The sequence below is a fragment of the Megalops cyprinoides genome, chromosome 7, assembly GCF_013368585.1.
Source record: "Megalops cyprinoides isolate fMegCyp1 chromosome 7, fMegCyp1.pri, whole genome shotgun sequence".
In the NCBI taxonomy this organism is placed as follows: domain Eukaryota; kingdom Metazoa; phylum Chordata; class Actinopteri; order Elopiformes; family Megalopidae; genus Megalops; species Megalops cyprinoides.
Genome location: NC_050589.1, coordinates 14,024,675 through 14,049,401, shown reverse-complemented (window position 1 = coordinate 14,049,401; position 24,727 = coordinate 14,024,675). Strand labels below are relative to the sequence as shown.

The window sequence follows — 24,727 nt, the reverse complement described above, 5'->3', positions numbered from 1 at the left end:
GTGTTTCACATATTTATATGAATATGCTGTGGACTTTGAGTGTATCAAAGATTGTTTTTGTTTGGTAGTCCTTAGAACATTCAGTGGAGATTAATGTTTTCTGTGTGCTTGGCTGTAATTAAAGTAGAAAAGATTAATGGTGCACATGGCAAGGCACATACAACCACAGAGATCAAAGTAAGTTTTCTTTCCCCCATTTCTAAGTGCACACACAGCACAGCCCTGAAAAGAAACAGCATTTTCACTAACGTCCCTGTCAGGCTGAGCTTTACAGCTAACAAGAAAGGATGAAAGAAGACCCATCCTAGACTTTCTTGGCCAAGAATAGCTGACATATTTTTATGTTTTGCTGCAGGTAAAGACTGGTCTCCCATGTATTTTCACACCAAAGTATAAGGTCCATCATGAAACAGGATCTGATGTATTGATCTGGTGTGCTGGAAAGCATTAAAACTAGGCCATTTGTTTGTGTTATGCTGCTAGAGATGAGCAAGGCAGAAGGCGACTGCTCAAAGTAATTCAATACAATGTGTTTATTTTATGAGCTAGGACTATTTTTTACACTCTTATTACAAAAGGAGGTCAAGGGGACCATGCTGATATTCTCCAGAAGCAAAAATTCTGCAACACACCCACTTTTGTCTTGCAGTAACGAAGTTCTTGAATTAGGTTCCTTGACAAACGAAAGAATCTCATAAAGAGTCATTCTTTCCTAAAATGACCTAAATGGGCAGGTGTGTTTTGAGATTTGTGTTTGTTTGGTCATATTTTTTTCTTCTCTTGGGGCATGTCTTCAGAATGGCTTCGGGTAAGGGATCATTAATTTTGTTTTGTCAGTTTATTTTTGTTCGTCTTATGTCAGAATTTTCTGAAAAGACTAATGTCATCCAGCTCTTTCTCATATAAATAATTATCTTGAATGTATGTCTTTTTCCACATTAAAGAATATTGATTTATTATGATTTACAAGATTAGTAAAGGTAGTTATGTTAGATTTTCACATACAGAGATTGTTTATCAAACTATGTCATTTGGTCACTCCAGTGAATCTAACCAAATAACCTAAACTAGCTCCTCTCTGTTTCATCTTGGTAGTCAATAGTTGAGCACCATATCATGAGAGTGAAAGTATGTGGAAGAGGTTTAGGGCCTCATGTTTAAACGGAATGTGATCAATTGCCTCCGCCATAGCTTGAGTAGTTCACGTCAAAAGCAGTGAAGATAATGACTGTATAAAACATTTTCTAAGGATTTGTTTATAGTTTTATGTGTTTATGTGATAGCAGCTGTGTGTACAAGAACACTATAACTGTTGAGTTGAATTTAATGAATGAATTCAGACTACATGGTCAACATGGTAACCACATGGTTAGTGTACCTGCTTGTATCTGTCCAGGCCCATGGAAAGAGACTGTCCAGCGCTCCCAGTTTGTCTGTGGTGCGGGGTGGGAAGCACTCAAATTATCGGAAATCAATGGGCTGATGGATGGGCTGCCCGCTGGTGATGTTTGACGGTGGCACACTGATGCATGTTCTGGCTCTAGTAGAAGTGATTGATACTGATATTTATGCTCTGAAAAAAAGCGTAAATAATAATAAATAATATGTTTCATATTTATGACTGCAGCAAACATCAAAGTGAAAGGAAACAGTTTGGTGGCCTTGCATAAAAAGTTGAACTTTACTCATTAGTGGGAGACTATATTCTTTTCTGGGTTTGCAGAATTATTTAAAATAACCTCAAAAAAATTTGCTCATCTGACCCTCAGACTCTTTCCTGGAAAGAAATGAAAACATGAGACTCATGTCATCTGCATATCTCTGATGCAACTTCCATCTGGTTGCACCCAGTCCCCATAACAATCACCCTTTTTTGATTCAACAAAAGCTGAAAATGACTGTACTGTAAGTCTGTGTACATCCACTGACTGTGCATCCTCTGAAAATCCACTGACAGTTTGTTACAAATATTCCTGTAAGGGTTTTCTCTCTCCTTAGCTCAATTAGTGAGAGTATGCGCTTGTAATTTTGCTCTGCACACCTTTCTCCTCATGTTTTGGCCAGCGGGTACATAACGCTGCTCCTCAGAGCTTTACGTTTTTGCAGAGGCTTCTGCGTCAGGGTGGTTTGGATGTCTGCGGCACGACAGAGGGTATAACAGCCCTTCAGCTCCTGAATAAGATGTAGGGCAGGGGCGTAGAAAGAGGACATCTATTAGCACATCTTTAGCACATCTATTTTCAGTCCTGCTAATTTATTGGACCGTGGCTGTCAAATAATTGTAAGAAATATTCATCCCTGCGTATTGATATGCCTTAATTTCGGCTGTGGTGGCACACTGCACCTTGAGCTACTGTCCTAGTAATAAATCTGCTCTGTCCTGTGCCTGCCAGTCTTAGCTCAGGCAGAAGGCTGTGATTTACAATAGTGGCACCCCCCCTATTCCCAATGATTGCTTCATTCTCTGTCAGTCTCTTTCTGCCTCCTCCCCTGCTGCTGAATTACCCCATGCCTCTGCTTTTTTGTAAAGGCTCTGTTATTGTTAGATTCAGCCATTAAAAATAAAAACAATGCATTTCAGTGTGTTTCATCAGTCTCTCCCTCATTTGGTTTTCTCCATGTTGGATGCATCACTTGTATGTGCATTGACATTAGTAGCATGTCACATGCTTGCAATTTTCTGTAACAGACAAGAACACTGTTAAAAACACTTAATAATCTGACATTCTGGCCCATCTTTAAGTCGCCAGAGTCGGAGATGACACAAACCAATATAAAATGTAACTTTAATCATGCTCAGGGGATGAGCTGCTGTGTCTTACCTGGGCTTTGATTATGAAATTTTCTGTTATGAAATGATTTCTAGTCTGCCAGACTGCTCCAGGGTTACTGCTGGTGGCTTTTAGCTCTGAGGTTTGTGACGATCTGTATCTTGTCAGTTGTTGTTTCTGTAGTTGTTGTTTCTTTAGTTTTTAAGATTATATTTCGCTTTCTCTTTTTTATTTTGGTTGTGTTGCTGAATAACAAGGTTGTGCTCCATGTTGTGTATTCACTGTAGTTGTACTTCGTGATAATAACTGGAATTATAGCTTGGGCTCTTGTGTAAGTTTCTCGATTAATGGCTCATGTTGTGTTCTGTTACTGGAACATGGGTTGTGTTGTGATGTTATTGGAGTCTTGGTTTATGTTGTTTATTGGAGCTATTGGTTTTGTTACTGCAATTGTATGTCATTTTGGGAGGGAGTCAGTAGTGTGAATGTTTTCATTTGTTTACTGAGACACACAGGCAGCTCCTTGTGTTTTGGTAACAGTATGATCCTGAGGGACTCTGGTGGTTTACCTGTTGAGAGGGGTTACCGAGAAAACTTGCTGTGTCTGTGGCGTGGAACAGCTGCAAAGGCTAGATTGGAGAAATAGCATGGCTGCAAGCACAGTACAGGAAGCTAACAGCACCCTTTTAATCAATGGGAAATATGTATCCCTTCTCTGGACTGGGTAACATTCCAGGCATTGTTTGTGTCCTTTTTAACAGTGATTACAAATTACCGTACGGCTGCTCATTCTCAAGAAGTGACTTACCCTGTGGCCTGGGTCAGGGAGCGGGTGCATGTCATGGGAAAACTGCCTGACCATGTGCTCCCCAAGTCCTATGGGAGAGTCCAACGGCTAGAGAGAGGAAAAAGGGGGGAACATGACAATATGGTCATGATACTCTGCCACCTGCCAGGGCTCTGGAAAGTCTGGAATTGTATGGAAAAAAAATTTACAATTTCCAGACTAGGAAAAGTCTGGAAAAAGTATGTAAAAGTCTGGGAAAACATTTGTGATTTCATACCATTGCTGGATTCCGGCAACAGTTTCAATAAGAATTCAGTATGTTATCAGCATTTTGTTCATTATTTTAGGATGCAGTTAACATGAATATGGATCTGTGACTCTGTAGCAAATTAGTCGTATGGTATAATCTAGACTTTTTTAACAGAGCATTTGAAACCTTCAGTGGGCACTGAGGCAAAAGGTCTTTGAAGGAGGGAAGTCAGTCTAGAAAGGGGTAATTATATTGTGAATATATAACACAGATAAAACACATTTATCTGCACTAGAAAAATAAAAAATGTCTACAGTAGTTTGATTAATGAAACCAATAATGTGAGTCAAAGGGTACAAGTTTTAAATCTCAATTCTCTGCCTTCGATCAGAGCTGAGATTTCTCTTTTAGGTGAACATTTCCTTGAGTGAACATAGTTGTCAAACTATGTCAAAGTTGTCAAAGCACAAGCTGGATAACTCGGCTGACCAGGTCTGAAAATTGAGGTCTGGAAATTTGAAATGGGAAATGTTCAGGAACCCTGCTTTTGCCTACAGATTCAGGTACAGTAAAAGATGCGATTTTGGGAGTGTCCCTAGGTTTTGAGGGATGTCTCCCACATTACAGTAGAAATCACATGGCAATGTGACAGTAGCCAAACCAAACTTGGGATATTACAGTTAGGAGAAATATGTATTGCAACAGCAGGGGGAACATAGAAGACAGTTCTGATTATAGCAGGCTGCAGCGTTGTTGGGTTTTTTTTTTTTTTAATCCAACAATCTCCCAGTGGCGTGGAAGCCCTGTCAAAGTGGTGAACATACAGAGAACTGCACCCCTATGTATATATGGTATCATACTGTTTTTTACCTAAAAAAAACATTAATGAGTTCAAGGATACAGGACATCAAGGAAGTAATTATATACTAGACAACTCACACTATCCCAAATGTTGTCTTACCGAGACTGCAGTGATCATACACACTGAATGTTAATGCCGTAGTGCAGGTAAACCTGTCCTGTCCTTTTACTGAACTTGTGAGTACTGTTGGAGGGAGAGTAAACTCTATGCTAGTAGTATCAATAATAAATGCTCATGCTTAAATGCTTAATCTAAATGGAAAGGTTGCTGTCATTTTATTTTTTTAAACATCATGATGGATTTTTACTTTACTCTTCAACTGTTGTGTTTGTAAAACCTATTAGAGGTCATGTCTTTTGAATATTATTTCATTTGAAGGGGCTTTTCAATGTTCTGTCCATGTGGGTCTGTAGTTAATGGGGTATTTGGTGGTAAGTCTCTGTGAAGTTCAGAGGCCTGAGAACCCATTAGGAAATAATTGGGCCCAGTTCAATGATCTAGCCCAGTTCATCAGCCAGCACTGGGAGATTGTGTGGACAACTCGGGCTGGCACTGGCAACCTGCACCATGGAAGCCTGGGATTTTCCACCCGGCCAGCTGGGATTCCTTCACCTTCCCCACCTCAACATCTCAACAAAGATCGTGTCTACACACACAAGGGTACAAGCCTAATGTGTTTTCTGACATTTATACAGTATCTGAACCTGGAACAAATGACAGTATTGATATTTACCTGGGATGTTTATTCCTCTTTCCCAAGGGAAGGGGATACTGACATCCTCAAAGGACCATGATGGTGATTACTTGATTACCGTGATCATGATGGGAGTAATAGGGACTCTAATGAGAAAGTAATGGGCTGGCCTGGCTGTTGTCCTGCCAGTGTTTTACTTCATTTGTGTTCTGTTAGGTGCACACGGAAGCACAAGAGATATTGATTTATTCCAGTTCATCCTAATTCACATGCAGATCTTTCTTAAAAATATTTTAGCTTTGTACTGTATTAAAATTCTGATGGCCTCTTTACTACTAAATAAGTCATTGGTTGAATTGTTTATTTTAGGGCAACAGTTTTGCGTTGCTTTAGTACGTATTGAGCTGTCTGCAAGTCATCAATTCACAACAAACAGACAGCTCAACCCTGTTACAAAGCATCAATAAATGTATAAATTGGCTTTAAATGTATTTCTTGGATTTTTCAGACCATTCATGCATCTGAAATACTTTGGGTAAAGGGGTTAGATCTGTGCAAGCCTATAATGTTTTGCAATGCTTTTTAGCCTGGAGCTAGCTGTTTCAGTTATTGTTTGCCCAGTGACATTTGTTTTCAATTTGATGGATCAATATGGAATATGGAAACGTTTGTCCCAGCCCTACTTACAGTGCATGTGTGTGCCGTCATCTTTTCCCCTCTGCTGCTTTTACACCAACAGCTTCATCAGAAGTGGCCATGTGCTGACCCACTTCCATAGGCCTCGTTTCAATACAGCGCAATCCTGGTGTTTGTTGTTCAGCTTGATCTCTTAGTCTGTGCTACTCCTGTAATAATCATTCACTTCCAGTCTGTACTAGTGACACCAAACACCCCCCCTTCCTCATACACACGCATAATCACCTTAGAGTCTGTAGTCACACTGAGACCCCCCGCATTGCACCTTCAGTCTCTCTGAGGCACACTGATAGACACCCCCCCCTCCCCTTTTCCCCTCCGTATCTCCCTGCAGCGTCTCCTAGGAAAACCGAGCAACAGGACTGGTCTTAATTAAAGACTGTCTCATGGCAACAGACGAACTCTCACTGTCAGGTCAAGACCTTCCATCCACAGCAGAAACTGAGAAAGCATTTATTCATGAACAGTCTGCCTCTCAGGAAAATAATATGCAGTGGAATTCAGAATGTTAAAAAGTACTTTTCCAGTTTGACATTTTAAATTGATTAAAAAATGGCCTTCCTCAGAATATGAAAAGACAGAATCCATACACTTTATGAAAAGCTCTATTTTAATGATTTTGGATGGAGTTTCTTTTTTTTATAAATGGTTTGTTTGACCTTCTTTTGGGTGCTGTTCTGGTATTTTAGGTGTGATCTCGTACCACTTCAACATGTGAATGCCCAAGAAAAATGTTTTTTGGATATTCTCTATTTTGGTACAGCTATTTTTTGTGAAGCAAAGCACTCTGGAAAATTTAAGCCTAGATTGAAAGTGGGCCCTTCAGTTTGGATTTGCTTTTAGCACAGAGAGCAAAGCCCCATTTCTGCATCCAGTGTTTTTTTTTCTGAAGGAAGTCTAGGCCCACATTTTCAATGGACTGTCCTAGGGGATCAGTTCTAAGCCTGTCAAGGCAGCAGGCTAGAGAAAACACACTCCCTCATCTAACCCCACACTGTGTCCTCACTTCACTTCTCAGGCTAGAACTCTCATATTGTTATCTCATATATTATACAGTTATCTCATGTCATATCTCACACTTCAATATGGGGGACTTTCAATTAGTACCAAGATGTGTGTGTGTTAGGAGACCAGACTCCTAACCAGAGCATTGTGGGTTGAAGACCAGATTATTCACTCAGAGCACTTCACGTTTATATTTGGGTTGTGAATGTAAATGGGTTGAGCAGTCTGTCAGATGTAAGTAATACAGACCTTTGACAAGTGCATCTAAGTACATAAATAATGTAAAGGGTACATTAGTTTGTGCACTCTGGGAGGTTTTGCATTTGTATGAGGAAGGAGGAATACAGGGTATGGTAGAAAGCAAATGAAGGTGCAGAATAGGGCATGCCTAACTTCTCTGTCTCTCTCTCTCTTTCTCTTTTTTTCTCTCTATAGCACTCCTCTATGAGGAGTAAGGTTTACTCAGCTGGGAACTTCCATGTTAAACCCTATTTTAAGTCACCCCAGGGCCATGGCATCAACTGAAAGCCTTCTCCAGATTATGAATGCACAAGAGGTCATTTCTCTGATTGGTGACGGCAGTGTCTTCTTCTGCTTATCTTTCTTAATTGAGGCTGCAATTTCACGTGCAAATTCTTCCATAATCACCCGGTGTTCCTTTTATTGTTCTGTTTTTCCAGCAGTCAAGATAAGTGGAGGACACAATTGCTTCCACACTGGGTAAAAATGAAAACAGGATACCAGAGCTGACCATAAATTGTAGAATTTTTAGTGGCCTTGAAAAAGCAAGCTCTGATAATGTGTTAATCATGTGAACAATGTAATCTTCACATTGGTGTTGCTTGCTCCCTGATAATGGCATTTACTCTCCAAACTTTTTGCTCATTTTATCCATAGGACTCATGGACCCATAGGACTTTTCTGCTTCCTGGTGACAAGGGGATATAGAAAAGATCACATTCATATGTCCATTCATAAGCCTGAATTAGTGTAATAAACTCACAGTTATCAGTATTTGCCACCAAGTTTAATATATTCAATTCAAATGGAAAAAAAGTTTAATATATTCAATTCAAATGGGAAAAAACTCTACACTTTCGAGCAACTTCTGCCTACATCTCCTTCAAGTGGCACATCCTCTGATTTGAGGAGAAGGACTGAACTCTAAGGCTTTTCTTCCCTTCTGGTGTTATTTCTAGTCCTTTTGATGCTCAGTGTAGTCATTAGAAGTCAAACTAGAGACCTTGAACATGAGTGTCTGAGTCTAATCAACAGAAACTTTCATTTTTTACATGGAGTCAGTGATTGAATGAAGATGCCAGCCAAATAAGAACATGACCAGCTGAGTAGAAGGCTTTTCTTTTAAGATAACGTGTTATTTTAGAGATCTGTTGAGATTCGTTTAACGTCATTTTCCAGTGAATGCAACTACTTTGTGAGAACTGAAGTCTGTGTTTCCCTTTGTAAAACTTTAGCAGACAAGTTGGCTCTGTTTGATGACTTTTTCATTCCCTTGGTTTGTTTCATGCAGTTTTTTCAGGGCCATGGGTAAATAATGACTCATTCAACAGTTTTATCGGCTGGACATTAAAAGCTTTAACCCAAATAAATAGTAATGCCAACACAGACTTTAGTGAAGAGTAGCATTAACCTTCATCTGTGCTGCACTCTTCTGCCAAGTTCTGTGATATCTTGGCTCCAACTCAAGTCTGCTGAATCCTGCTTTATTCCATAGAAAATGTAGGTCTCCAGCGTCTAATTTTATGATGGTGTAGAAATGTGACATGAAATTGTGCCTGTAATTAGTAGGCTACATGGGAGAATATCATACAACTACAACAAAATCAGTAGGCTTGTGAAGTTTTCCTGCTTCTATCTGATTGTCTGTGTGTAGATATAAATTGAGTTAGTTAATTTTGCTCTAAAAGGCGGCCAGGGTGCACTGTTGACAGCACAACCCATGTAAAATGTTTGTCTTGTGTGGCCAGTATCTTCTGTGTATCTCCTCTGCTCAATCAAGTGTGTATGAACAAACCAACAGTGAAGAAAGGCACCGAGTGTATTCCGTGCTAACGACTGTGATCATTTACAAAGCACATCTTATTCAGGACTCATTCAAATGGCAGAAGGCCTTCCTAGAGACCTGCGTCTCCTGATACGAGCATCCTAATGAGAGCAGCTTAGCAAATGCAGCCCTGTTTGTTCAGTGATAACCATCTGATCCCCTGTAGCACTGTTATGACTGCACATGCCTTTGTTTCCCCAGGTCTTCGGGATCCACAAGAGATTAAACCTAAAAATTGTTTTTAATCTGCTTTAAGGCACCTAAAGAACACCTAAACCATTCACAAGATAATAGGTATTATAATTTAAAGCTAACTGCCATCATTTAAACTGCAAAGTTGGTAATTGGAGCCTGACATTACATTTTCTGTAAAAAGATAATTATGTTTGGAAAGGAAACTCAGGGAAGTGTTTGGTTTCAATCACAAATTTTATGTCCCATACAAGGTAGATGATTTCTTTTGTAAATACTTACATTGTAATTCCAAACAAACCCTTTCCTTGAATTTTATTCACATAAAACAACCCAAACAGGAACTTCTGTGGGAACCTCATCGTTATAAAAGATTTATCCCAAAGCACTTATGCACTTAGTCATCCTGGCTTAAACTGGGACAACGCAATATAGGGTCTATGGACAAATATTTGCAACGAAAACCAGTTTTATACCAGTGATTATTCTCAGTAAAGAGCAAGTATCTTTAGTATGTGGGGTTATATGGACATATTTGTAAATGGAACCAGTGTTATTCATCACTTGACAGTTGATTCAACCCTGGAATCCGGGACTTTAATTTAATTAATGAACAAACATCTCCCCTTAAGAATGTGGAGTTTATGGACCCTGGCCTACTGGAAAGGGAGAGGATTGTGTTCTGTACCATCCGAGTAGGAACTTTGTTTGCACTGCACATAATTTAGGAATCACAGATAGCCTGGCGTCCGTCCACATGTGATGTTTAGTGCCTTTGTTTCACCCGATCAAGGTGAGCTCCAGCAGTGTTTCCCGAGACGTTACTGGAGATCCTCACATTTTTATCACACAGCATCCACATGGCCTTCCACTATCTAATCAGATGGTGTGGCAAATGGAAGCAAGAGAATTCTACTAGTGATGAAACTGTGTGCCCACATGGACCATTGATGTGGTCCTGTAAAAGTATGACAAGAGGAATGGAGCAGGGCCCATCTTAGTGTAGTGGCTCTGATGCAGAAAGTCTGGGATGTCTCCCCTAGGGGGCCATCCTTGCTACTGTAGGCAGTGGGGGTAGGAGGAGGGGTGCTCCCCCTGCAACAGATGCACCAAAGTTTTTAGCTCAGCTAGCTCTGGAAAGGGGATGAATCCTTAATCACCTCATGAAGAATCCTTAACCAGCTTATTATCACCACACGATCTCCAGTAGTCTGAATTACAGCTGCTAAAAGCCCAATCCAACAGTTATACTCATATAGCATTAACTCTATCTTTACACTTTCCTTTTTTGTGCTACTTTGCTCCACAATGACCTTATTCCTCATTTATTCATTAATTAATTTCATGTTTGTCATTGTCTGCTTGTTTTAGTTGTCCTTGTTTTTGTACGTGTTTGTCTGCTCTGTGTTAAACTCATTTTATTAACTACATTATTGCCTCCTCTCTAATAGGGCTCTAATAGACTTCAGAGACCTCATTTTATAGAATTTCATTTTCATTTCCAAATGACTGGCTGTCTCTCAAGGGATGGTGATATTCCCTACCCTACATAAGTGACACCTTGTTTAAGGATAGGTATGTCTCCTACAGAGCTAGTGTTTAGTTCAGGTGACTTGATGGCAGAATTTCTTAACTGGGGGGATTGTGGAGCTGCACATTGTTTTGCATTGTATTTTAAAGTATACATTGCCAATATTGTTGTGATATTTATGGAGCAAACACATAAGGCATCTTTCTCAACCTAAAATGTTTACGACTGTGTTTGTGTTTTGGTGGTAGGATGGATTTTGCATGAGTGTGCATGTGTGTACTGCGCTCAGGGATCTTATCAGGGAATATGCTCTCCTTTGGCACCATGGTTACCAGCAGCAGCCGCAGGTGGGGGCTGTCACAGCACATGGTTTTCTGTACGAAGCTCTCCACTCATATCCTCTTTTAGGTACAGATCAACACTACAGTGCAGTGTGAGGCCGAACCACGGTGATTTTGACAGACATACTGTGACCTTCACTCCCTTTGCTGAAACGAATTATGAAAACTGATGATAGCTTGTACCGTTCTGCTAATCCACAATATCCCTCCCCACACACACAGAGATACATAGAGCTGGGGAGCATTTATAAAGCTGTGATGTGGATGAGGCTGCATTAACAAGTGGTTGGCAAGACTCCAAACTGCTAAGTGTGTGCTTTGGGTTTTTTGGGTTATAAATAGCATCAGTCGCTTTCTTTTTTGTACTGTAAAACAAGACAAATCTATCCTTTCACTTGTGTCCTACTATTCCAGACTCACAAGCCACCCCTAACTTCCACTGATAGAATTTAATGACTTTCACAAGACTGCAAGTCTTGACGACCCTCAGCATGGTCTTAACATGATATTTTATTTTATTTCTATTTATCCTTTATTTAACCAGGAAGTTCCCATTGAGATACAATATCTCTTCTGCCAGGGAGTCCTGGTCAAGATGGGCAGCAAAGTTAATTACCAAGAGAGATAAATACTGGTTTGGTTTACCAGATAGTTTCTCTGAAAATCTAACTGTTTTGTCATTTATATTAGATTGTGCACTGACCACTGCTCATTACTGCTGCTGGGAAAACTGACCACTGCCTCATATATTGACCCAGAACACTCATCTCTCCTCCTGACTGTATTTTACTCACACACCCTAATACTGACTGCTGCTGTTAACAAGATAACTGGCTCCATGCCATGTGGCCATGGTCCTGTCTACTTCTTCACACTGCAATTAAGAACTTTGTCTGCTGCTGTACACAAAAGCCCAGTTCCTGACTGTAACTTGACAGAGCTGCTCTGGCACTGTGCCTGCCTCTAGTCTACTCACTTATCTGCCCTCTATAGATAAGAAGGGCTGCTTACCCAAGAATATGCTGTATTAGGACAGGGGAGGACCAGGGCCAGCTGGTGTGAATTCCATTGTCCCCTGATCATTCTTTGTCTTTCTCTCTTTCCCACTCTCACCTGTTTTTGTACCTTACCCTGCTCCTTTCACTTTCTGCCCCCTTTTGCTTTCTAGCTCTTTAAATCTTTCCCATCTGTGTCACTCCTTCCTCTTCCATTCTGTGTTTTAGAGCTCAACCTTTCTCGTTCAGTTGAGACTACCTGTCCCATCCATTCTGCGGCCATAATGCTCTGCCTTTCTCAGTCAGGTGGGATGACCTTCAGATGCTACCGAGTATAACATCTAACTTCTCTCTGTATATGTCTGTCTGTCTATCTATGTATCTATAAAAACTGAAGCACTTGTTTATTGTTATAGTATTATTCACTTGGATATATTCTTTGCTCTAAGCAACTTAAATGAATGAGGTGATTAACTGCACCAGTGTGCTGCATTGATCTCAACACATAAATTGGATTTTTGAATCCCGAAAACATCAGTGATCTTAGCTGCATATAAAAGGTGTTCTGCGGTTACAGTACACTTTGTTGTGACCATATGACATGATCTATGGTTGTGCTCTGTACTGTTGTGAGATTCCAGATCAAGTTGTAATGGCGTGTGTCATTGATTAATCGATTGATAGTCTAGAATCAAGAATAAATGAAATGAGATTGACTTCCTGCAATATTCCAAGCGCTCACTAATTATGCTGTTTTCTTTCTCTATGCTTGCATGTGTGCTTGTGTAAGGTGGAAGTGTTGTCACAGTTGTGTTATGTCCTGTATTAACATTGCAGACCAAGCATCTCTCACTGGGTACTGTATTCAGTTTATTTGTGGCTTTCTCTTCAGTCAGTGTGTTATACAAAAGTGACATTTTACATGCTCCCCATCTCTGCTTAAGCAGGAGAATTTATTAACTTCTTTCTCTTGTCTTTTCAGAGGGGCTTTTTCTGAGGTGGTCTTGGCTGAGGAAAAGAGGACCCAGAGGCTCGTAGCAATCAAGTGCATCCCCAAGAAGGCCCTAGAGGGAAAGGAGACAAGCATTGAGAATGAGATCGCTGTCCTCCACAAGTGAGTGACAACCAGGGGTCCCTGGGTCTGTCAAAGCTGACACAGAAGGGACGTTTCCTGTCACATGTCACTCTTACAAATATTGCCGCTAACAATGTAAGAGTGCACATGTGCACTTACCCGGGCGTGTGCATGTGCCTGCACACGCACACACACACACACACACACACACACAGAAAATGTAATCTGTCTTGCTTCTAATTCCTTCAGGTGGAAAATTCTTCCATCTGAGTGCACTTTATATTTAAAAAAAGACCAACAGTAAGGGTTACATCTCTCAACTGCAATCTTTTTTTTTTTTGTGAAAATAACAATAATAATGGTAATTATGGCAGTGATAACATTAATATATGTCATAATAATTTCTGGAATTCTGTGCCAGAAATGCAGGAACTAAAGGAGATAATTCTATTTTTAGTGTGGCTGTTGCCAGGGTTACAACAGATAATGTGGAGTTCCCTACAGCACTATGGTGAAGGAACTGAGAGAGACAGATCTACTGTCGTGCAATGTTCTTTAGACTCATAGTGCTGTTGTGTCCTTTTCTGGGGAAATGAGTGACCGAACAAATTTCCACAGCAGAGTTACACATGCAAAATTTCCCACAATTCTCTGCTTCTCTCTTTCTGGGGTAGATTTATTGTACTTTCTGTCAGTTCCTCATATAATCCATGTTATTTGCAATTGGATCATAACTGGAATCAAATAATAACCAAAACAGAGTTAAAATGTAGAGAGATTTTTAACTGTTCAATCATTTGTGTCCATTTCTTATTAGTTTGTGTTTTTTTTTCTTTAATTTCATAATGAATGTTTATAACATATTGGCGCATTGGTAAACACCACCAAGAAAAACAGGTCTGAGCCAGTCTAGTTACATCAAAGCAGAAATATAGAAAGAACTTGCTGGTAAATGTTCGCTTAATTTTCATAATTGGGCATTAGACAGTTTCAAATATGATTATATTGAATGTTATACATATTACAGTTTGTTTAAATATGAGGCACAGATGAATTACGTAATGAATAATAAAGTTTTTTTTTTTTCCTGTGGCATAAGGCCTTCAGTCTGATTGAAGAAGCAGTCAGCACACATCCAGTTTGACAATGAGAAATAATGTGGATAACTTTTCAACATGATAATTACAATGCATGAGACAACCATTATACTTAACAATACTATATGACAAGCATGATCTATTTGAATATTTATTTTAAAATTTATTTTTAAAGCAAAAGTAAATTAACATAATGGGAAGAGATTAATCAACTAATGTCAAAAAATTAAAAGTACTGAAAAGTGTTATTCTAGTGTTCTAAACTATGTGTATAGCTGAAATTTCACAGAGCAGAGTTACTTAGCTAACCTAATTTTCTCATTGCTGCATTACAACAACATGATAACTGTGACAGAGTTACAATATAGATACAATGTCCTTTGAAACATCTAGATGGTCCATTCCACTCACTGTGCCCACCATATAAGCAGATCCACATATATTTGAGGGTGTCGTGTATATACAGATATATAAATATGATAGTATGTGTGTGTAAAATATTTTTATGCTTGTTGTATTTGGCTGTTGTATAAAGGCTCATCTCACTGATGGACAGCGATGGCATGCCCACGCACGCATTCATGTCTGCATGCAAGAACGAAGCATAAATCAGCCTTAAATCTTACTCCGAGCTATTAGCCAGACATTGCTGGGCTCTACTCATTAGTTATGCTTACTCAGCCATTTATATTGAAAAGTGCAATTAACTTCAGGCATAATTAAATTTAAAAGATTTTAATTATTTATTTTTTATAAAAACCTCACTCTTGTGCAATGGACCTCAGTCAGTAATGAAGTAATGCATTACTTCCAAGAAGCAAGTCAGTAGACGTCAAATCAGCAACCAGCCACGTATCCACCCTATATACATACAAAACTCATTCTTTGTATATATACAAAAGCACAACATTAAACAAAAACACTAAGTTACACAGAGATACTTACAAATGATAAGCCCGTCTTGAAGTCAGGAGATTTGCAAAATCTCAACACAAGTTGGGTGATGTAACCTCACACAAACTGCACAAGCATACTAACCTACCCAGTGTTATTCAGACTGAGAGAACAATTTTTTCAAGTCTGCTGACTTGTCCACTACGTTTGTACAGATGCTCCTGCACCTCCACAAGCAGCTGGAACTGTTATATCATCTCAGTAGAGGTGCATCAGTAGCAATAACTGATACCGTCTTCAGGAGAGGATAATGATGTCCTTCCCAATGGAGCACACGTATCAATGAGGTGTTAGCAATGCAAGCCCCCAGTGCAATAGTAAAGTGTTTTCCAGTAGAAGTTAGCAATGGGCTAATTTATTTGGATGTATTGACTCTTGTGAGAGAGAGGGCAGGCCATTAGAGCAGCAATGGGGCACTGGCCAGAGATTCAATACCTAGTGCCTTACAAGGTACATTCTAGCAGAGCTGTTTAGTTTTTCAGAGATACCCAGAGATACCCTGAAAGGATATGTAGTGGAGAGGGGCCCCTGTCTGTTAAACAACTCTGAATCCATCTCTCTCTCTCTCTCTCTCTCTCTCTCTCTCTCTCTCTCTCTCTATCTCTCTTTTATTTGATTGATAGGATTTAATTAAAGTGGAGTAACAGCTGACATGGAGCAGCATTTTAATGCCTTGCTTGTTATATTCTAAGATAAACTGTTCTCTGGAGCATCCCTGTAGCCTGGTTATAAATATTTAATCACTGCTTAGGCTCTACAGACATCTTTATAGTCGACTGAAATTGAGGGTTTTTCCCTCAGAAGGGAGAGGCAGTGCCCAACTCCATTATCTGAGAAACTGTTTGAATTTACTGGGATTGAATTCAATGGACTGGACTGTCTTGTGTGTGAGGTGGGTATGATTTTTGATCAGAGGAGACAGAACAATTAGGATCTGAGGTCAGTCAAGGAAGGTCAGGTTTAGGTTCCTTAAGATGTATGAATATTTTGTTGCCACCAGGAACCTCTCATAATCACATCTGTTCAGTATAATCTGGTCAGGAAATTCTGTTGCTTGCTTAACTGAAGTAAAGCAGAGGGGGGGGGGAGTTTTCCTCCAGTGGTGCACGCTGTCCATCATCTTTGCATGTATTAGCTCTGCCACCTGGTGGCCAGAGGACAACAGTGCATTGTTATGAACATGCACAGTACACAATGTACTATCTTCCCACTTGAATATTCCATGCCACTCTAAGTCATTTATATGAAAGGTTGCCATACCAGTGTGCATTTTGCTCCTGATTTCCTCCGTGTTTTATCTCAGTCGAACACTCTGACTGAGTTCGTCTTCCAAAGAGGACACATTTTGATCCTTGTGCCATGTTTGCTCTTTGTGTGTTCATTGTATCTTTCTCTTTTTCTTCCAGGATCAAACACACAAATATTGTTTCCCTGGAAGACATCTTTGAGAGTACATCCCACTTATATCTCGTCATGCAGCTGTAAGTGCTGTTTGTAGTCTCTCTCTTCTGCCTCCTCTGTGCAAAGCTCCTACAACCTATAAACTTTCACAAGTTCTAGCGTCCAAAGACATCCATGATGGGCTACCTGCTAAACAGCAGTAGGCCTCAGATTTTCTTTCTCTGTTGTTAGAAAGGAAACCTGTATTTATATGTTTTACATTGTTTTAAAAGTAAATTTAAAAATACATTATCCTGTGTTGTAAAATTTAGCAAATGTAGAAAATAATGTACTGACTCCAGAATCTGAAGCCTTGGGGGCTGAATGTAATGGGAGGATGTTCAAACATTCTGCATCCTGTGACCTGCTGGGTTTTCTCATTCATAATACAGTGTCGGCAACTGTGTGACTGAGACAGGAACTCCCCATGGGGACAAATTCTGTGTGGCTGAGGAAGGCACATGGGGGAGTGGGTTTTCATGTTTGTATATGCACACATGTTTGTCTGAGAGAAAGAAAGAGAGAAAGAGTAGATTTAAGATGACTGATTAATGGTTAGTGTGTGTTCTGTGACCGGTAAAGAGGGATGACTGATGCTTTTGTTTGATCTGCATTGGTGGATTGGTACTGATTTTAGCTTTGGTGCAAGTTCTAGAGCTGGTTCAGCTCACCTCCCATTGGAAAGGTAAAGCTAAAGAAAGCTTTCCTGTGCTATGTGCTCCAGTATGTCACCTGGCACTTAAAACATCCCAAAGAAGACAGAGCAGAACCAACTATGAATTCATTACTTATCAACAAAGAGATACCAATGCTCTTTATTTCCCCCTCTTCAACAGAGATGCATTCCACAGAGGGGCGTTTACAATGAAAAGTGTACTCCTTTGAAACAATGTGAGCTGAATGAGTAAAGTCCAATTCACAATGCAGACACAAGCAACATGTTGGTCACACAGTATTTGCATTGCTGCATTGATTTAGAAACCAGTTATTTGAATAAAGTAGCATACATCATCTACAGGCTGGTTACACAGCACTGCTGCAGCTCATGATAAAAGTGTATGTGGCATGTGAAAGTGAAGTGTCTGTGCAAATAATATTCCGTGTCACGTATCCACAATGAAGAGTTAGTGCTCTGAGACAGGAAGCAATGAAGGATGAGAGGAGTCCGCCTCGGCAGAATTCTATATGATATGAGAGACATATAAGATATGATGTGTTCAAAGTAAGGCTGTTTTCAGCCTGAGCTGGTGTCCTTACCCAGGGTGGCTTACAAAAAACGCTGACTTTCCTTTTTATAAAGCCTAACCACTATTCCACACTATACATTTTCAGTGTATACTGTCCTTACTAAGGGGGTTCAGACATTGCTCCATTCTGTACAGCATTTGGGTGAAGATGGTTTGTATTTGCATTGTCATATGTTTTGTACAGGTAGACAGTGCACAAGGATGTTTAAATGCTCCCACCCCTTACTAGCTTTCTTTACAAAATCCTAACATAAATGTCAGCTCCAATTAGATTTAGCTATGTATTAAAATGATATTTTAACTTCAATTCTTGATTATTTTATCAAACAATAGCTCAAGTTGAGCTTTACATGCATGTATCTTTTGCAGTGTGTCTGGTGGGGAGCTCTTTGACAGGATCGTGGAGAAGGGATTCTACACAGAGAAAGATGCCAGTAAACTTATCCGGCAGATCTTGGATGCTGTTAAGTACCTCCATGACATGGGCATTGTACATCGGGACCTGAAGGTGAGGATGAAGGGACGGTGAAGTCTGCAGTCACAGGTGTATCATGTGCATGTCCATCTCAGGTTTTGGAAGGCAGTGCATTTCCTGATATGTTTCCCGCTTATTCCTGACATAATTGGTTCTAATAGTAATCCTCAGCATAAATGTTGACTGTACGTCTGTATTTCACAAAATGCATTGCTTTAAAATATTTTGGAGGGCATTTCAAAACCACAACCTTCAACTAAGGAGGTTTGAATAGACATTAATGTATATAACTGAGGAAATAATTGGGATATTTATGTACATAAGAGCACAGAATGCAGCAAAAGCAGGCACATATACAGACAGGAATTGAGTTTGACACTTCTGGCCTAAGGTGTCATGAATTCGTCACACTCAAATCACATTGGACTGAGGCTAGAGTTCACTGCCAGGTAGCAAAAACAATCAAAGTCAAGCTAAGCACAGAAAAAGCTCCTGTGTATTCCTATTATTTTTCCAAGTAATTTATGAAAATCACATCATGGTCTTGTGCCAAGTGCTACATGTTTTCTCAGTGCTTTCTGTATAGGTTAGGCTCATTATAGTCTTCTCTTGATAATTTGTTAAAATAAATTCTCTGAGGTGTAAAATGGTTGATCCTAGTCAATTAACTAAGGAAGTTATCTGTAGAGTGTTATACCAAGAGTAATTAAATCTGTACTTCAGGCTTTTCATGGCTTAGTCATAATGAAAATTTTGGGGGTGTGTACAGGCTATTCATTTTCCTGTCCTTATACCACATCTACAGTATGGACTAATTTCTTAAAGCTGGTCATGTGACCTGTAACACATCATGTGACCCATCTGTGCTGTGTGTGCAGCCTGAGAACCTGCTGTACTACAGTATGGAGGAGGACTCCAAGATCATGATCAGCGACTTTGGGCTGTCCAAAATTGAGGAGACAGGGAGTGTGATGTCCACAGCGTGCGGTACACCTGGATACGTGGGTAGGGAGATGGCACCCGAAGCTATTCTGTGGCTTTTTACAATTTACATAAAATATGTACATAAAATGACTCACAAAAGTGGTCATCATTAATATAGAAGATATTAGGATATGCACAGTGATTTCACATACTGCTTATGACAAAATATTCCTTATATTCACAATTTAATATTTTCAATTGTATTACTTTATGTAAGTGTTTAAAATGCCTTTTTTGATCCTGAGAAACAATATATCAGATTCAAAAACCCAGCAGAATAAAATTTCAGGCAAAACATTAAATAGAAATATTTTAATGCCTAACAATGTACTAGGGCTTTATCATTCATGTATTCATAAAATATGAAAGTGAAATGTGGTAACAGTCTAGCACAATTCAAATATGATATTTATATCAAGATCATATGATTTGCTGTTGCATGCCTTGAAAGCTCATGTGTCTTTTCAAGTGTGACAGATTCCATCGATAGTCTTTCCAAAACTCTTGCCAGATGTGTGATGTTATTCCAACCACTTCAAACATTGACATGAAAAATATGAGGTGGGTGAATTGAGAAATGAAAACAATGCTGAATGGTTGTGCTTGGCAGCTCCTGAAGTCCTGGCCCAGAAGCCCTACAGCAAGGCTGTGGACTGCTGGTCTATAGGAGTGATCTCCTACATTCTGTGAGTGTCGTATGTATAGCGGTCTTATGATAAGACAGAATAACTCTGCGTGCTTCATCTCTCCCAATGTGCCAGTGTCTGTTCCCATGCACTTTCACTTAGATAAGGGTGTCTGCTACTGCTAGTACTACTGACTGTTATGGTTTATTGCAGTATTATTGCCATTACTGTCACCGCCATTATGAGCACTGCCACTATCATTAACTGCACTTCTGCTCGTACTTAAACCATCACAAGTACTGCTGCTGCTGCTACTACTACTGCTTCATAACTGACTACCACCACTACGACCATCATTACTGTGACTACCAATGCTACCACCACTATCAATGATAATGATGATGATACTGAAAACTTAGCTGGGTTGCATATGCATGTGCTTTTTATGTACAGTATGTTTAACATGCATCATGAAAACAGTTTCTCTCCTTGACTATGACCCCCGTTGAGAATTATGTTGGTTTCCCTTCATGCCTAATGTTCCTTATTCCCCCACGTACAGTTTATGGTGGTATATTCCGTGTGTCACTCTCTCTAATGATGTCATGTCCCCTTGTGCAGTTTATGTGGATATCCTCCATTCTACGATGAAAACGATGCCAAGCTCTTCGAGCAGATCCTTAAAGCAGAGTATGAGTTTGATTCACCATATTGGGACGATATTTCCGATTCAGGTAGCTCTCTTCATTTCTCTTATTGTGGCAAGAGGATTGTTTATATGTGTGTGGGTGTGTCACATATGCTTCTTTCCTCTTTGTAACAGTGATCATCACCAAGTATGAGGCAGACAGGCTGTTGCTTTAGATTATTTACATTGAATGTAATTCAATGTAAATAATCTATTTAATCTAACTCATTGTGTTGTGAATTCCTCGAGACTACTTCGATTGTACTGAAAGAAGTTTACCGTGCTTCATAATAAATAAGACATGTGATGTTGAAATGCCGTAATCCCTCTGAGTTCCTTAGAGGGGCAACACAGGGCACATTTTGAATGGTAAACAGCTGTTCTGTTTGTAGCCAAAGACTTCATTGTTCACTTGATGGAGAAAGACCCCAGGAAGAGGTACACGTGTGAGCAGGCGCTGCAACACCCCTGGTATGGAACAGCTCCTCCTCTACCTCACACCCAACTCAATTCCACTAAAATCGGGGGGTGTCATACTGACATCCTGAAGGACCGGGTTAATGCTGGATAACCTCTACTACCTCTACTATGTCTACTAACCTTTAGTTACCAAAATCTTTCATTCCAATTGATTTATAAATTTCTGTAATTCCGACATTACAACTGATGGTGATAAAATTTATTCAAGAATGAAAAATGAATATTTTTAGCAGAAGGTAAGGGTAGATCTATTATGCTAACTGTGTAAGGCTGGGGTATCTGAAGGCTGGGGCATTTGTTTCAAGTGCAGGCTGAGCTCTATGGATCAGGTTTGTTCCACCAGGGATATGGGGATGGGTAGGTCAGCCAAGGGTTTTGTCCATCCTGTTGTTCACTAGTAACCCCTGCTGATCAGTCAGGTGTCCACGGTCTGCCTGTATAAAGCTGAGCATGTAGTGTCTTCCTCCAACTCATGTCTGTGCAAGTTTGGCATCAGGAGTGCGGTGTGTAAAGAAGAGGTGGTGACATCATGTGTGTCGGAAAGAGCAAGTTTGCTTGCGCCCTCCTGGATTGTCAGTGGGTTTCTATGACAAAAATCCAAATTGGGTATTGCAAAAAAAATGTGTAAAGCAGGGGAGTTGTTGGGAAAAAACTAGGAGATATATATTTCTGGTTGGACTGTGTTGCAGACAAGTATTTACATTGTAGGTTTTGACATCCAACTAAAATATTGAAAACCATGGCTGGGTTTCTGCAGAAATAATCAAAACAGCTCCCTCATAGGTACAACAGAGAAAATGTGCTGGATTGCTGGGTTTAAGGATGAGTGATGCAACAGCTTTGGTTGTATTAAACCTAACAGCACAAACATCTCATTCCAGGAGACTACTAAGCTTGTCAAAAATGTAACAATTGACAATGTACTGTATAGCCCTCAACTTCCTCATTCACACCCACCCCCTCCCTGCCTGGAATTACATTAAAGGCCCAAAAAAGTGCTCATTTATTAACTGAAATGACAGCATAAGTGCACACTGGAACAAGACATACACATACAGACATACATACACCCTTCATGGGACATCAGTCCTTTTCAGCTTTCACACTCTGTCATAAGAAATCAAAGAGCCTTTCTTGTGAAGACATTTATTCCCGGTGACTCTGGTTTCTCTCTCACATAGGATATCTGGAGACACCGCACTGGATAAAAACATCCATGAGTCTGTCAGCGCCCAGATCAGGAAGAACTTTGCCAAAAGCAAATGGAAGGTGAGCACCTGTCTCTCGTCCTTCTCTTGGTCTTTATCTTTTTCAGAAATGATCACAAAGGAGTGGCTTGTGTAAGCAATAGTAGTGAATGAATGCAGTAGTGCTATCTGTCACACGGGTGTTGTAGGAGATGATATTAGCAGTACTCAGCACATTCCAATGATCTGAACACACATATATTTCAGAGGAGAGAGTAACTTTGTAATCAAAAAGGTCATGAAACTAGAAGTCAAACAAACAGAACTATGAAATGAAGTGAACTCTGTCGTCTGTGAGGTGAGAGTGTGTGTCTTGTGTCTGTAGTTGTGTTCCTGTTTATGTGCACTGTGACTTGTGTGTGTGTGTGTGTGTGTGTGTGTGTGTGTTTGTGTGTCTGTGTGATGTGTTTCCTTGTGTTTTTTGTACATGTGTGTATGTAATCTGTGATGTGTCAATGTGTATAGGTGTGTTTTTTGAAAGGTATGTGTACCTTTTGTGATGCTTGTTTGCATTTCCTGTCATGTTTGCATGTGTGTATGAATGTGTTTTGTGAATTCTTGTAGGTGGGTGTGTCTGTGTTATGTTATTATTGTGTGTGTATGTGTGTGCGTGTGTATGTGTGTGTGTGTATTTGTGCGGTGTGTATTCTTTGTGTCTTTGTATGCATGTGTGCATGCATTCATGCATGTGTGTGTATGCGTGTGTGTATGCGTGTATGTGTGTGTGTTTCACATGTGTGTACATGCAGAGGATGCCTCTGTGCTGTGCCTCACCCTGTTTATTATATGTTGACACAGCAAGCATTCAATGCCACAGCAGTGGTCAGGCACATGAGAAGGTTGCAGCTAGGTACCAGTCAAGAGGGCCCCAGCCAGATCACGCCCACCAGCCCCTGCCAGGGTGACCTGCTGCTGCACGAGGAAGAGGAAGAGGAAGAAGAGAATGGTGAGTGTGACACATTAAAGCAACCCGTTCCCAGCACTGTACATACCTTCCCCCAGCAAACAATAGATTGCTCTGCGTACTCTCTTCAGAGTCACACTGTGAAGGCGGCTGTTCCCAGAATGCCGAGGGCTGTGAGGAGCAGGATGGCCTTCAGAACTGCACCTACTGTTGTCACCCAGCCAGCCGTGCCTGAGCAGGATCTTTTCTCCATGGCAGTGACTGAGAGCTGACTGGAGAGCTGACAACTGACTGGAGCCCTGAACCCCCAGTCTGGCCAGGAATACAGAGTTATTCCAGCAGCTCCCAGCAGGTGGTGCTGCTGTGTACAGAATCATAGGTGATGAGGGACATTGTGCCAGTGGAGTAAAAACACAATATAAGTGTTCACACAGAAGTGAACGGGTAGGAGCAGGCCCAGATGCATCTTGGGTAATACCGTGAAAGACAGGCATGGACAGGGTCTCATGTGTTTGTTTTCCTCTAAACATCTTTTTATTCAAGTGTCCATATCCCTCTTAACATAAAAATCATACTCAAAACACACCTATTTATATGAACTCATTGAAGAGGCTATTGTTTCTGTGTATACAGAATATAAAGGGACAGAGCTGTCCCACTTCTTTGTCACTTTTTCTTTTTCTGTGGAAGAAAACATCAATAGATGGTTAGTTTACTTTGATAAGCATTTAAGTACTCTCACCGCAGTGATGGTGCATAGTGATGGTGGTGGTATTAATGGTAATATATGCAGAGCTCATATTTGTAACGACTGTGCGTAGTCAGACATTGTCACTGGAAACCTCTAAACTACATTTCAGAACACTCCTTACACTTTTCATCTGGTGTATAAATACATTTTGCCATGGGACTTGTGACTAGATTGACTAGATTCACTTAATGACTTTTGTATCTATTATTCTGTCTCTTAAGGCATTAGGGTAATACATGCCCCATTTATATTACAATAAGTTAATGGCATCCTTGCAGAGCTTTTTTAAAATACATTGAGCTAAAATTGTAACAAAACTATATGGTGCCTTGAGGATACTTTTATGCTTGCTGAATGTTTCCCTTTTTCTGATTAAGGTATTCATTGTTGCATCTACATATTATAAATATACTGTATTCATAGTCAAAGATATTTTTTTAATTAATGTCAGTTGCAGTTTTGTTTAGATCAGTTAGATGTTTCCATATTATCTGTAGATAAGTGTATCTTCAAATGCAAAGCAACGTTTTTTATCAATCACTTATGTAATGGAGGGTTTAATCGACATTA

At 40.0% G+C, this 24,727-nt stretch overlaps 1 protein-coding gene across 2 annotated transcripts in view; it reads left to right on the top strand.

Annotated features, from left to right (window-relative positions):
- The window catches only part of camk1a (calcium/calmodulin-dependent protein kinase Ia), a 35,502-nt gene extending 11,108 nt beyond the window's left edge, over window positions 1–24,394 (top strand). The window contains exons 1-11 of one of the 2 annotated variants that reach the window (XM_036533084.1): window positions 12,445–12,495; window positions 13,172–13,303; window positions 16,722–16,796; window positions 18,372–18,510; window positions 19,356–19,482; window positions 20,072–20,147; window positions 20,709–20,821; window positions 21,168–21,246; window positions 22,437–22,524; window positions 23,301–23,448; window positions 23,538–24,394. In XM_036533084.1, coding sequence (XP_036388977.1) covers window positions 16,789–16,796; window positions 18,372–18,510; window positions 19,356–19,482; window positions 20,072–20,147; window positions 20,709–20,821; window positions 21,168–21,246; window positions 22,437–22,524; window positions 23,301–23,448; window positions 23,538–23,641 — 882 coding nt within the window. In that variant the 5' untranslated portion in view covers window positions 12,445–12,495; window positions 13,172–13,303; window positions 16,722–16,788 and the 3' untranslated portion in view covers window positions 23,642–24,394. Of the gene's footprint in view, window positions 1–12,444; window positions 12,496–13,171; window positions 13,304–16,721; window positions 16,797–18,371; window positions 18,511–19,355; window positions 19,483–20,071; window positions 20,148–20,708; window positions 20,822–21,167; window positions 21,247–22,436; window positions 22,525–23,300; window positions 23,449–23,537 lie in introns of those variants that run through there. The other variant, XM_036533083.1, reaches the window with a different exon arrangement.
- The last annotated feature ends 333 nt before the right edge of the window (window positions 24,395–24,727 follow it).